Source organism: Beta vulgaris, chromosome 7 (assembly GCF_026745355.1).
Source record: "Beta vulgaris subsp. vulgaris cultivar EL10 chromosome 7, EL10.2, whole genome shotgun sequence".
Lineage (NCBI taxonomy): Eukaryota > Viridiplantae > Streptophyta > Magnoliopsida > Caryophyllales > Amaranthaceae > Beta > Beta vulgaris.
The window spans coordinates 59,746,221-59,760,510 of record NC_079208.1 but is presented as its reverse complement, the minus strand read 5'-3'; the positions used below and the strand labels follow the sequence as shown (position 1 = coordinate 59,760,510).

At 37.3% G+C, this 14,290-nt stretch overlaps 2 protein-coding genes across 3 annotated transcripts; both read left to right on the top strand.

The window, feature by feature from the left end:
* The first annotated feature begins 100 nt into the window (after positions 1 to 100).
* On the top strand, positions 101 to 2,958 carry LOC104900257 (protein IN2-1 homolog B). 2 transcript variants are annotated; one of them, XM_057396418.1, is made up of 10 exons: positions 101 to 191; positions 425 to 499; positions 619 to 679; positions 1,159 to 1,245; positions 1,561 to 1,659; positions 1,752 to 1,857; positions 1,953 to 2,035; positions 2,278 to 2,385; positions 2,468 to 2,548; positions 2,646 to 2,958. In XM_057396418.1, the coding sequence occupies exons 1-10, from the start codon at positions 133 to 135 to the stop codon at positions 2,655 to 2,657; spliced, it is 771 nt and encodes a 256-aa protein (XP_057252401.1). In that variant the 5' UTR covers positions 101 to 132; the 3' UTR covers positions 2,658 to 2,958. The 2 variants fall into 2 exon arrangements, with proteins under 2 accessions (XP_057252401.1, XP_010685941.1); XM_010687639.2 differs by having other exon boundaries at positions 159 to 278.
* Positions 2,959 to 10,662: 7,704 nt separating this feature from the next.
* LOC104900256 (uncharacterized) lies at positions 10,663 to 12,986 on the top strand. The gene is made up of 3 exons (XM_010687638.2): positions 10,663 to 11,553; positions 11,862 to 12,407; positions 12,492 to 12,986. The coding sequence occupies exons 1-3, from the start codon at positions 10,663 to 10,665 to the stop codon at positions 12,594 to 12,596; spliced, it is 1,542 nt and encodes a 513-aa protein (XP_010685940.1). The 3' UTR covers positions 12,597 to 12,986.
* The last annotated feature ends 1,304 nt before the right edge of the window (positions 12,987 to 14,290 follow it).

Genomic DNA, 14,290 nt, shown 5'->3' with positions numbered 1-14,290 from the left:
CACAAAATGATCTTAGTGAATAATTATTGCGAATATAATACTCCTTCATTTCTTTGTGATTAACTTAAATAAATACTTCACGATATAATATTGGTCAAAAAACGTGTACACTTTGATTTTTTTCTTAAAGCAATGTCGGTCAAATTTGATCAAAAAAGCATTATAAAAGATCCATTCTCAAGCATTTACAGGTACTATTCCAATTTTTTTGGTCCAAAAACTAACATAAATTCAATCTCAAAATTTCATCATCCCAAACTTTCATCAATGCCCACATCGTAATAATAACCTTATACTTACCTAATTCTCTAAGAATTTATTTATTTATCAATGTTTTTTTTACTCTTTTTCTTGTTTATTGGTTTAATCCTATGATTATAATCAATTTTCAGTACTTAACTTTTTTTGTACTTTGATTATACAGGGAAATTCAAGAAGTTCTTCCACCATTTTTGAGTTCTAATTCTGACCCACCTGCTCTATTCGATGGAACTACCAGGTTTTGTCATTTTTTCATTAGATTATATTGAAATTTATGGTATAAGTATTGAACTTTATCTAAAAGAAAAAGAAATTTCTCTCTATCTTAATCTTACTATCTTTTTGGATTAATAATAGGCTATACGTAACCTACTACTGCCCTTTTGCCCAACGTGCCTGGTTAACGCGAAATTATAAGGTTTGGCTACTAATTTCGGCACTCGTAATAGATTTCAACTAGTTTAGTTGGTAAAATTTTCGCGCTTTTTATGTAAGTTTACAAAAGCTATGTGGTAGGCTACTGTTTCTCATCGTGTTTGTGTCTCCTCTCAATCTCAAAAATGAAAAATCCGAATTTGGTTCATACAAAAATATAGACATGATGAGAGTATGTACGTTCTATGGTAGTGTTATTAATACTTCCTCCGTTTTTTTTCCATGTTATATTTTTACTTTTCACGCATATCAATGCAAAATATTAAGGACAAAATTATTAAAAGTATGTATTAGAAAAATGCATATTGAGACGAATCTAATAAGATTTCACATGATTATGTTTTTATTCACGTATAAATTACAAACGGTGGTCAGAGTGAAATTTGTACCACGGAGGAAGTAACTTTATTCAATTATTTAACAATAAGATTAAGTTAATTCTATTGTTTTAACAACTTGCAGGGATTACATGATAAAATTCAATTAGTTCCGATTGATCTAGATGATAGACCAACTTGGTACAAAGAGAAAGTCAACCCAGCTAATAAGGTGAGCTTTTTAATTGAAGTTTGACTAAGAATTATTTGTAACTTACTACATATTTATGAGATGATACATCTAGAATACTTAGACAACTAGAGTTTTTCAGAAGTTTTTGTAATCAATATAAACAGGGAACTTTGACTTAGAATTTATAGTTCCTTGAGATACGAAGCTCCCAAACAATTTCGCAATAATGAGTTATCCTTATCAGTTTCAGCTACTTCTTTACGTCATTTTCAACTAGTGTTGCCGAACATTTTACATCTTTACTTGAATTCGTTACAATATTTTTTTCCTTGCCTACTCTTTGCCCTTGTATAGGTGCCTGCTTTAGAACACAACAACAACATCATTGTAGAAAGTCTTGATCTAATCAAATACATTGATGCCAATTTTGAAGGACCCTCACTTTTCCCTGATGTAAGTCTTATGTTTACCATACTTTTGTTGAATAATCTGCTATAAATTTTTGGTCTGTTATTTCTTAATAAACCTTCTTTGCTTTGTTGTAGGATCATGCTAAGAAAGAATATACAGAGGAGTTGTTTGTCTATAGTGATAAATGGAACCCAACTCTTTTCTTCTACCTAAGAGGAACCAAATCTGAGGATGAAATGAGTATATATTCGAAGCCTTTATCGCTTTACACTAATCATTCTACTATTATTATCAACTTGTAACAAGTTAAACTTTGCTTCTTTCTCCTATTATAGGGGCTGCTTTCGACAAATTCGAAGAGCTTCTGTCGAAATATAATCATGAAGGGCCTTTCCTCCTTGGTGCACAGTTCAGCGCGGTCAGTCTAATCAACACTATTCTACACAGGCACCTGTGAAATAGCTTTCTGTTAATTTCAGGCTAAATTGTGATTTCCTGATGTTTAAATGTATCAAGGACATCACTCTGCCTGCTAGTTATCACTATTTTTGGTCCTTAGAATTTAAACATCAGTGAAATGATCTCAAGTTACATCATACTCATTATAGTTTCCTTGACTATAATACTCCTATTAAGTGTGATCATGCTATATTGTTTCAGGCTGATGTTGTGTATGCCCCCTTTCTACAAAGATATCTTCCACTTTTTATAGATTTGCACAAGTATGACATTACAGAAGGAAGGCCTAAGCTCGCTGCTTGGCTCAAGGTATAGCTACCGCGGTCCTGGTAACTGTAGTATTTGTGATCACTGCATAATGAACTTAGGTTGTGTGACACTAATGGTGCAGGCATTAGACACAATTGAGGCCTTCCAACAAACTAAATGGGATGAGGAGCAAAATGTAAAGATTTACAAGAGGCGCAACCTGGTAATTAAGCCAACTAAAGCTAACTCATGAAATTTGCAAGTTGAGTTATCTGCTCTTATATTTGTCATTAACTTCTTCAAATTAATCTATGTCACAGGGTATAGTCTGAAGTCTGAATCATGTAATTTTCGATTTCAATTCGAAGATCATGTCTGGCTAACACCAGCTCAATTTATGCTTAAAAGTTCCTACTGATGTTTCTCAGAAGTTGTTGTTGATCAATAAAGAAGTTCTTTTGTTGTATTAATTTTGTACCAATTGTAAGACCTGTTATTTATGCAGTATTCAGCCATGGGCAATGTAGCAGGATTGAATTTGTATTGTATATGTAGATATGTCATCTAATGTGTGCTCATCATAATCACTGAACAATTGTGCTTGTTTGCATTATTTATTTGTTTTTTTGACAACTAGAAAATTTGCATTAATTAGAAAACAGAATTACATCCTAAGGATAGTACATCCATTCTAAGCCAAAGAAACTAAACTGAGTAGTACGTGTTCCTAAATAACAAGTATAATGATGTAAATAACGGAAACATGGATAAATCTGCTCGATTTGGAGATCTCGGAGGTTACAATACACGCTTTCGGACTGTATGGAAACTCTCGTAAAGATCATGTTTTCCATTGTCGAAACTCGAGAGGACAAATTTTCTTTGAAAGACAGGCGAATTTCCTGCCTCAATGATCTTCAGTCATAAAGTGATATTTTTCCAACAAAAAAATTCTTAATTAACTCTATAGTCTATCCTCAATTATATACATCTTTTGTCGGTAATATACAAAACTACAACAGATTTCAATGCAACAATAGTTATTTAATCCTAAATTTTAGATTTCACGAGAAATGAACAAATGGAGTGTTCAGATGCTTTTTGGAGCCAACACAAATGTGCCAAGCACCCACGTAATGTTACAAGTCACATCGGCTTTTCTAATAATGTTTCGGGAGAAAATATGACCAGGCCCGGAGAAGTCAAAAAAAGCCAAAATTGAAGGTTACAATACACGCTTTCGGACTTTCTTAGAGCCCAAGGTCCAAACGCCATGGGATTCCCCATAGGGACATGGGAGGTCATTAGAAATGATTCATGTAACTTGGAACGAATATATGGATGTCTTTACGTTCATTTCGAGACAACTTTAGGTTTCACGAGAAATGAACAAATGGGGTGTTTAGAGTGTTTTCGTGCCAACAGATCCTTCTTTTATTTTGATATATATTTATTCTATTCCGAATTGTCGCGGTACATAAAATACTGGAACAAACAGACAAGGAGTGAAAATCTTTCTGCCAGTCTAGGATACATGATATAGGAAAAAATTTGGATCAAACCTCTAACTTTAAACCTTAAGTCATTTGACTTTGGCGAAAGAAAGGGACTCAATTGTCCGAACTCTTTGCAAATGGTGCCAAGCACCCGCGCATCAACGTTACGAGTCACTTCGGCCTTCCTGATAACGTTTCGGGAGAAAATATGATCAGACTCGAAAAAGTCCAAAAATGTCCCAAAAAAGCCAAAATTGAAGGTTATAGTACATGTTTTCGGACTTTCCTGGGTTCCAAGCTCCGAACGTCATGGGATTTCTCCTAGGGACAGGGTTAGTCATTAGAAAGGAGTCATGTGGCTTGGAACGAATATGTGGATGCCTTTCGAGACAATTTTGGGTTTCACGAGAAATGAACAAATGAGGTGTTAGAGGCTTTCCTAGGCAATGCAAATTGTACCAAGGACCCGCGCAACATTAAGGGTCACGTTGGTACTCCTACGAGTGTTTCGGAAGAAAATATGATCAGGCCCGGAGAAGTCAAAAAATGTCCCAAAAACAGCTAAAATTGAAGGTTATAATACACTTTTCCGGACTTTTCCGGGGACCGAACTCCGAACGCCACGTAATGCCTCCTAGGGACATGGGAGGTCATTGGAAAGGTGTCATGTGGTTTGGAACAAATATATCGATGACTTTACGTTCATTTCGAGACAATTTTGGGTTTCACGAGAAATGGACAAATGAGGTGTTCAGAGGCTTTTCGAGCCAATGCAAATTGTGTCAAGCACCCGCGCAACGTTACAAGTCAAGTCGTTACTCCTAGGAATCTTTCGGGAGAAAATATGACCAGAACCTTAGAAGTCAAAAAATGTCCCAAAAACAGCCAAAATTAAAGGTTATAATACACGCTTTCGGACTTTCTCGGGTCCCAAACTCCGAACGCCACGGGATGCCTCCTAAGGCCATGGGAGGTCACTGGAAAGGATTCATGTGGCTTGAAACGAATATATGGATGTCTTTACGTTCATTTCGAGGCAATTTTTGGTTTCACGAGAAATGAACAAATGGGATGTTTAGAGTGTTTTCTTGGCAACACAAATGGTGTCAAGCACCCGCACAACGTTATAAGTCACGTCGATCTTCCTGAGAACGTTTCGGGAGAAAATATGACCAGACTCGAAAAAGTCCAAAAATGTCCCAAAAAAGCCAAAATTGAAGGTTATAATACACGTTTTCGTACTTTCCCGAAGTCCGAGCTCCGAACGCCATGGGATCCCTCCCAGAGACATGGTAGGTCATTGAAAAGAAGTCATGTGGCTTGGAACGAATATGTGGATGCATTTACGTTTATTTCGAGATCATTTTGGGTTTCGCGAGAAATGAACAAATGGGGTGTTAGAGGCTTTTCGAGTCAATGCAAATTGTGCCAAGCACCCGTGCAACGTTACAAGTCACGTTGTCACTCCTAGGTATGTTTCGGGATAAATTATGACAAGGCCTGGAAAAGTAAAAAAAATGTCTCAAAAACAATCAAAATTGAAGGTTACAATACACGCTTTCAGACTTTCTTGGGGCCCGAGCTCCGAACGCCACGGTATGCGTCCTAGGGCCATGGGAGTTCATTGGAAAAGATTTATGTGGCTTGGAACCAATATGTGGATGCCTTTACGTTTATGTCGAGACCATTTTGGGTTTCACGAGAAATGAACAAATGGGGTGTTCGAGACTTTTCGAGGCAATGCAAATCGTACCAAGGACACACGCAACATTACAAGTCACGTCGGCACTCCTAGGAATATTTTGGTAGAAAATATGACCAGGCCCGAAAAAGTCAAAAAAATGTCCCAAAAACAGCTAAAATTGAAGGTTTATAATACACACTTTCAGACTTTCTCGGGACTCGAGCTCCGAAAGCCACGGGATGCCTCCTAGGGCCATGAGAGGTTATTGGAAAGGATTCATGTGGCTTGAAACGAATATATGGATGCATTTACGTTCATTTCGAGACAATTTTTGATTTCACGAGAAAAATGAACAAATGGAGTGTTCAGAAGCTTTTCGAGACAATGCAAATGGTGTCAAGCACCCGTGCAACGTTACAAGTCACGTAGGTACTCCTAGGAATATTTCGGGAGAAAATATGACCACGTTTAAAGAACTACAAAAAATTCGCAAAAACAGCCAAAATTAAAGGTTATAATACACGATTTCGGACTTTCCCGGGGACCGAACTCCGAACACCACAGGATGCCTCCTAGGAATATGGGAGGTCATTGAAAAGGAGTCATGTAACTTGGAACGAATATATGGATGTGTTTACGTTCATTACGAGGCACTTCTGGGTTTCACGAGAAATGAACAAATTGGGTGTTCAGAGGCTTTTCGAGGTAATGCAAATTGTGCAAAGCACCCACTCAACATTACAAGTGACGTTGGCACTCCTAGGAATGTTTTGGGAGAAAATATGACCATACCCGAAAAACTCAAAAAAAATGTTCCAAAAACAGCCAAAATAAAAGGTTATAATACACGCTTTCGGACTTCCTCGAGGCCCGATCTCCGAACGCCACGGGATGCCTCATAGGGCCATGTGAGATCACTGGAAATGATTCATGTGGCTTGGAACGAATATATAGATGCCTTTACGTTCATTTCGACACAATTTTTGGTTTCACGAGAAATGAACAAATGGGGTGTTTCGAGGCTTTTCGTGGCAGCACAAATGATGCGAAGCACACGAGCAGCTTTTCAAGTCACGTTGGCCTTCCTGGGAATGTTTCGGGATAAAATTTGACCAGACACGGAAAAGTCCAAAAATGTCCCAAATACAACAAAATTAAAGGTTTTTGGACTTTTTCCCGGTTCCGAGCTCCGAACGCCACGGGATTCCTCTTAGGGACATGGTACGTCATTGGAAATGATTCATGTGACTTGGAACGAATATGTGGATTTCTTTACGTTCATTTCGAGACCATTTTCGGTTTCACGAGAAATGAACAAATGGGGTGTTAATAAGAAACTTTTAGAGGATATGCAAATTATGGCAAGCACCTGCGCGACATTACAAGTCACGTCGGCACGCCTAGGAATGATTCAGGAGAAAATATGACCATGTTCAGAAAAGTCAAAAAAAATCCCAAAAACAGCCAAAATTGAAGGTTATAATACATGCTTTCGGACTTTCTCGGGATCCGAGCTCTGAACACCATGGGATGCCTCCTAGGGCCATGGGAGGTCATTGGAAATGATTCATGTGGCTTGGAACAAATATATGGATCCCCTTAAGTTCATTTCGAGGTAATTTTTGATTTCACGAGAAAAGTGAACAAATGGGTGTTCAGAAGCTTTTCGAGACAATGCAAATGGTGCCACACACCCGTGCAACGTTACAAGTCACGTTGGTACTCCTAGGAATGTTTTGGGAGAAAATATGACCAGTTCCGGAGAAGTACAAATATTTTTGCAAAAAGAGCCTAAATTGAAGGTTATAATACACAATTTCGGACTTTTCCAGGGTACCGAACTCTGAACACCACCGGATGCCTTCTAGAGACATGGGAGGTCATTGGAAAGGAGCGAATCATGTGGCTTGGAACCAATATGTGGATGTCTTTACATTCATTTCGATGCAGATTTTGGGTTTCACGAGAAATGAACAAACGGAGTGGTAGAGGCTTTGCGAGGCAATGGAAATTGTGCCAAGGACGCACGCAACCTTACAAGTCGCGTCGGCACTCCTAGAAATGTTTCAGGAGAAAATATGACAAGGCCCGGAAAATTCAAAAAAATGGCTCAAAAACAGCCAAAATTGAAGGTTATAATACACACTTTCGGACTTTCTCGAGTCTCGAGCTCCGAGCGCCGCGGGATGCCTCCTAAGGCCATAGGAGGTCATTAGAAAGGATTCATGTGGCTTGGAACGAATATATGGATGTATTCAAGTTCATTTCGAAGCAATTTTAGGTTTCACGAGAAAAATGAACAAATGGGGTGTTCAGAGGCTTTTCGAAACAATGCAAATGGTGCCAAGCACCCGCTCAATGTTACAAGTGAAGTCGGCACTCCTAGGAATGTTTCGGGAGAAAATATGACCAGGCCCTAAAAACTCAAAAAAATGTTCCAAAAACAGTCTAAATTGAAGGTTATAATACACGTTTCGTACTTTCCCGGGGTCCGAGCTCTGAACACCACAGGATGCCTCCTAGCGACATGGGAGGCCATTGGAAAGTAGTCATTTGGATTGGAACCAATATGTGGATGGAGGCCATTGGAAAGTAGTCATTTGGATTGGAACCAATATGTGGATGCATTTACGTTCATTTCAATGCAATTTGGGGTTTGACGAGAAATGCGCAAATGGGGTGTTAGAGGCTTTCCGAGGCAATGAAAATTGTACCAAGGACCCGGGAAACGTTACAAGTCACGTCGGCGCTCCTAGAAATATTTTTGGAGATAATATGACTAGGCCCGGAAAAGTCAAAAATTGTCCCAAAAACAGCCAAAATTGAAGGTTATATACACGCTTTCGGACTTTCTCGGGGCCCGAGCTCCGAATGCCATGGGAGGCGTCCTAGGGACATGGGAGGTCATTGGAAAGTATTCATGTTGCTTGGAACGAATATGTGGATGCTTTTACGTTCATTTCGAGGCAATTTTGGGTTTCACCAGAAAAATGAACAAATGGGGTGTTCAGAGGCTTTTCGAGGCAATACAAATTGTGTCAAGCACCTGCGATACATTACAAGTCACATCGGCGCTCTTAGAAATGTTTCGGGAAAAAATATGACCAGGTCCGGAGAAGTACAAACATTTCGGAAAAACAACCAAAATTGAAGGTTATAATACACGTTTTCATAATTTCCCAGGGTCCGAGCTCCAAACACCACAGGATGCCTCCTAGCTACATGGGAGATAATTAGAAAGGAGTCATGTGGCTTGGAATGAATATGTGGATGTCTTTACGTTCATTTCGAGGCAATTTGGATTTTGGGGTTACACGAAAATGAACAAATTGGGTGTTTAGAGGCTTTTCGAGGTAATGCAAATTGTGCCAAGCACCCGTGCAACGTTTAAATTCACGTCAGCACTCCTAGGAATGTTTCTGGAGAAAATATAACCAGGACCGGAAAAGTCAAAAAAATGACTCAAAAACAGCTTAAATTGAAGGTTATAATACACGCTTTCGGACTTTTTCGGAGTCCGAGCTCCGAACCGCATGAAATTCCTCCTAGGGACATGGTAGGTCATTGGAAAGGAGTCATGTGGCTTGGAACGAATATGTGGATGTCTTTACGTTCATTTCGAGGCAATTTGGGTTTCCCGAGAAATGAACAAATGGGGTGTTTAGAGAAATTTCGAGGCTTTAGTGCTACCATTTAATACTACCTTACATCATTTATCTAAAATAAGTAAGATGTTGATGGAGAATGTGGAATTAAAGAAAGCAAAGATATAGAAACAAAAAAAATTGTGACCTATGTGTAGAAAGAGTCAAGCTTATAAGAGACCATCTAATTAAAATTAGTTTTTTTTTTTGGTAAGATGAATGGGATTTACTTGAGGGGGGGGGGGTGGTTATGGAAAATTATTCAAATGAGTCCTATAAGGTTTGATCCCTATGCCTCAAGAACAACAGATGGGAAACGATACCACTACTCCACCACCTCAACCTTAATTAGACAACTATTTAAGTTCAATATTAAGAAGAGAACATACTACTTTTTGAATATAATGAATAGTTTAAGCTATGTCGATTAACAAAAGTAAAATTAGCTTACAACAAGATTTGAACACGTGACCTCTTTCTATTATTACATGAAACAATTACCATCTCAACCAACTTTTAATCATGCTTTAAGTGTCCACATTATTATATTTGTATCTTTTAAGTGTCCACATTTTTTTCCATTCCCACTTATAATTGTATGTAATTATATAAACATGTAGAAAAACCTTTTGATCTCTAACCCTTTTATTAGGTAATAACATTCTCTTACCCAAATTCCATTCAAATTGTTATTTTTATCCTCGATTTCTTAGAAGTTTTTTAAACAACTTATCATGCCATAACGTACATTTTCCAATTTCGCACTAGACAAAATATTACGAAAAGCTAACATGTACAATTAAGAAATTCATGAATAATAATATATTTGATAATTGCAATCGATCTGGAGCGTTGTCCGGGCCAAAATACTAATATATTAAAAGCTGTTCCCAAACAAGGATTGGTGCCACATGACACTCTTCCTAAAAGCATTTTATTCCATGTAATCCACATACAATAAAAAAAATTGGAAATTACATAGTATTGAGTTTGATCTCGTGACTTAAACTCTTAAGTCTTAACCACCGACCAAGTAATATTTAGTATTACCATCTTAAAGCATAATCTTAATAAATAAAACTTTTTCTTACCCGATGCATAGTTCGAGCCTAATAACTAGTTAGTTAAATTAAAAGGAGCTAGCGTCTATGTGAGCTAAAAATCACTTTTTTTTTATTTTTTTGGAGAGCTCTATATACTACTATTAGACTATTAGTTAGTTAGTTAAGATAATAAAGTGCCACAACTAGAAAGCTTTCTAGAATTTTACGGTGCATAGACAATACAACACCCCAAAAGTTAAGACTGAGATGCAAAAATAGAGAAAGACTAGGCTTCACCTTCGTTTATCCACAACTAACTCAAATCTCCTCTTCTTCCTCCTAATCTCTTCTCTTTTAGCTTCCATCAACTTTTACCATGGCAAACTTTTCATGAAACTTTTGTACAAATAATCACAATAATAATCACATTATTACTATTATTTATAGAAGAAGATTATACATATTTAATAATGATCAAGTTAGTAGCTTTGATCATCATCATAACATCAGCCATTTGTTTTATGTATTCTTTCAAACAGATTGTATATCATCATCCTGAATGTTCTACAACAACAACAACCATTTCAAATATTTCATCACTTGGAAACTTTGAAACTACCCTGTCTTTTCCTAATTATCCTGCCTTACAACATAATAACTTGAGCTTATCTCCCCCACCTCCTGATGATCAACAATCGACGCGTTTAACGGTACCTAAGACCGAGACTAATGGATCACTAGATGATGATGAGGAAAAAGAAGAACCAACACAACTCAAACACATTGTTTTTGGCATTGCTGCATCTTCATTTTTATGGGATAAAAGAAAGGAGTATATCAAACAATGGTGGAGGCCAAATCATACTAGAGGTGTTGTTTGGCTTGATAAAGAGGTTAGAACTGACAAAAATGAAAAACTCCCTGAAATTCGCTTATCAGAGGATACTAGTAAGTTAAGGTATACAAACAGACTAGGAAGTAGATCTGCATTGAGGATTTCGCGGGTGGTCTCTGAGACCCTTAAACTAGGGATGAAGGATGTAAGGTGGTTTGTGATGGGAGATGATGATACTGTTTTTGTTGTTGATAATGTTGTTAGGATCTTAGAAAAGTATGATCATCATCAATATTATTATATTGGGAGTAACTCTGAAAGTCATGTTCAAAATATAATCTTCTCTTATGCTATGGCTTATGGAGGTGGTGGTTTCGCTATCAGTTATCCTCTTGCTCAAGAGTTGGCGAAAATGCAGGATCGTTGTATTCAACGTTATCCTGCTTTATATGGTAGTGATGATAGGATTCAAGCTTGTATGGCCGAGCTAGGAGTGCCCCTTACTAAAGAACAAGGATTTCATCAGGTATCCAAATTTTTCTTTTTGCGAGCTTTGACAGGATTATGATTGTGATATGGTAATTAGATTGGAATGAGGATACTTATTTATGAATTTGGAAAACTTGGTAATTCATTTAGTTCTAAGGTTAAATACTAATTCAATTTATCTGGCTTAATTTAGCATTGAATACATTTGAATCATCTATATTACTCAATTTCATATACAAGTGTTAGATTGCAAACAATGAATGAGGAGAGAATAGTAGTTAGTATATGACAGTAAAAGTGTTTAACAGCAAACGAAAAAATGCATGTTGTGGTGCTAAAATGCAGTATGATGTGTATGGAGACCTGTTGGGGCTATTATCAGCACATCCAGTGACACCACTAGTCTCAATCCATCACCTAGATGTTGTGGAGCCAGTATTTCCAGGCATGGCACGGCCCCAAGCAATCGGTCATCTGTTTGAGTCAGTCAACCTGGATTCCGCGAGTATAATGCAGCAATCCATCTGCTATGACAAGAAAAGATTCTGGTCTATCAGTGTCTCTTGGGGTTATACAGTTCAAATTATTAGAGGAGTGGTCTCTCCTAGAGAACTTGAAATGCCTACTAGAACCTTCCTAAATTGGTACAAAAGAGCTGATTACACTGGGTATTCCTTCAATACTAGGCCAGTCACCAGGCACCCTTGTCAGTCTCCTTTCATTTACTATATGAGCAGAACGAGGTATGATCGAGGCAGCAAGCAAACTATTGGGATTTATCGAGCTCATGACAGGTATAAGCACCCTTACTGCCGGTGGAAGATGGAGAATCCTGAAAAAATTGACTCTGTTGTGATTTTCAAGAGACCAGATCATCTCCGTTGGCAAAAGGTATATATACAAAACTTTAGTTGATTGCAATTCTTTAAATTCTTATTTCAATCAATGAGCACTCATCTTGTTCTTATGCTTCAGTCCCCAAGGAGGGATTGTTGTAGAGTGGTAGATTCAAAGAAGCGCTCAGTATTATATGTATGGGTGGGCAGTTGTCGCGGTGGTGAAGTCAGTGAACTGAAGTAGCTCATTGGGTTCCTAACACCGAAAGGGGATGCAAAGAGGCTGGTACCTACACAAAAAGATCTAATTCGGAGACAGAAAAGAGGAGTCTTTTTGGTTTCAGTAGTATAGCATGAAGGCCACCAGAAAGAATCCACAAATGTCAGGGCAACAACTTTCAAATGTGAATTTGCATTGTTCAGAAATTTCATGGCATATGAAGTAACAACTTTTAAATCCTGTAACACTTACAACCATAGGCAATTTTTCTGAAAATCACTAATGTATGTTTTTGCAGTCTCAAGCAGAATTGATTGAAATGTAAGTTCTACATGTGAACAAATATCATCTTATCTACAGCTGTGTTTCATACAAAAAAGAGGGAGACAAAACTATCAGTACACAATGCATGCACTAAATCATTCACAAATGCAAAATTATGCTAATAAGTAAAAGCTAAAGAAGTTGCAGAGTTCTGTATTATTGGAACCAAAACAGTAAAAAAGATGGAACTGATGTAACTAGGATAGTGCAAAGCAATGGAAGATTCCCGGAAGCTAAGTAGCGATTACACAGAACAAAAGAGTGCATCATCTGTTGCTGCCTTCTGCAGAAGGATCACCTACATTTTCGATCACTGACAGGATGAATTGAGCTGAAGTCTGAATGTTGGAATTCGGCGAAGCAGCAACTGCTAAGATAGTCATGCGGCTCAGATTAAATTCGGTGTCATTCAGAGAAACAGCCTTTTGAACTGAAAAACTTTGGATGATCCTTCCATCTTTGATTGCTAAATTCACTGCATTCACCCCCAATATCATATACACTTGTCAGACTTTGCTTAAATCAAAGAATAAAGATATGAACTATTACTCGGAATCTGATAACTGTATTTCGACAACTTAACTAAACTTTAGTCCAAGATGTGGTATAATTCTATTATCTAATTCCAAGAATGGCAAGAATTTAGGTTTTTCACTGAATTAATTTCTGATTTTAGAAACGCAGTCTTGTATTTCTTGTCAGTTTTAGTTTTCCACCCACATGATAAAACATTTAGTACTTAAATATGGTTATTAACTTATTATTACATTGCCAATATCAACTTTTTTTTTTAATTCATATGAGCCATGAAGCCTGAAGGCAGTACAAAGAAGGGGAGGGGGTTTCGAACCTGTGACTTATCGTTCACAGTACCTCAATCTTAACCATTACTCCATTAGGCCAAGACATCCTTGGTACATTGCCAATATCAACTATCAGAACATGCATCACAAATCTCCAAAACATCCCAAAATAGGCACAAGGATTTCTACCCACTAAAAAGAAAAATTGAAGACTTGAACATAAAACCAAAAAAACAGAATATAACATAAACTATTTGTAAATTTAATAACTAAAAAGTTGAAGAAAATCACTTCTCATCTAATTGAAAAAATTAACAAGAACTGTATCATTGCGCGAATTAGAAACTAGTTTCTAACTACAAGAACATTCACAAACTAATCAACAATTTAGAGCATTAAATAGAGCTAAATTCTACAAGAAAATAAAAACCCATAAAAAACAGAGAAAATGAAATAATCCAAGAAAGACTCGAAATCGAACCTGGGGAAGAGAACCACCAGAGAAGGAAGAAACATAAAAGAACAAGAAGAGGAAAACCATGAAGAACAAGAGACCAATTGTGACGAGAACTCGAAGAGCCAATGAAACGA

Bases quoted from the DNA above. Each gene is read 5' to 3' on its own strand.
- LOC104900257 (XM_057396418.1), top strand. From the start codon at position 133: ATGTCGGTCAAATTTGATCAAAAAAGCATTATAAAAGATCCATTCTCA. The intron at 500-618 runs GTTTTGTCATTT...GATTAATAATAG, and splicing joins CTATTCGATGGAACTACCAG to GCTATACGTAACCTACTACT. The intron at 680-1,158 runs GTTTGGCTACTA...AACAACTTGCAG, and splicing joins GGTTAACGCGAAATTATAAG to GGATTACATGATAAAATTCA.
- LOC104900256 (XM_010687638.2), top strand. From the start codon at position 10,663: ATGATCAAGTTAGTAGCTTTGATCATCATCATAACATCAGCCATTTGT. The intron at 11,554-11,861 runs GTATCCAAATTT...GCTAAAATGCAG, and splicing joins AAGAACAAGGATTTCATCAG to TATGATGTGTATGGAGACCT. The intron at 12,408-12,491 runs GTATATATACAA...CTTATGCTTCAG, and splicing joins ATCATCTCCGTTGGCAAAAG to TCCCCAAGGAGGGATTGTTG.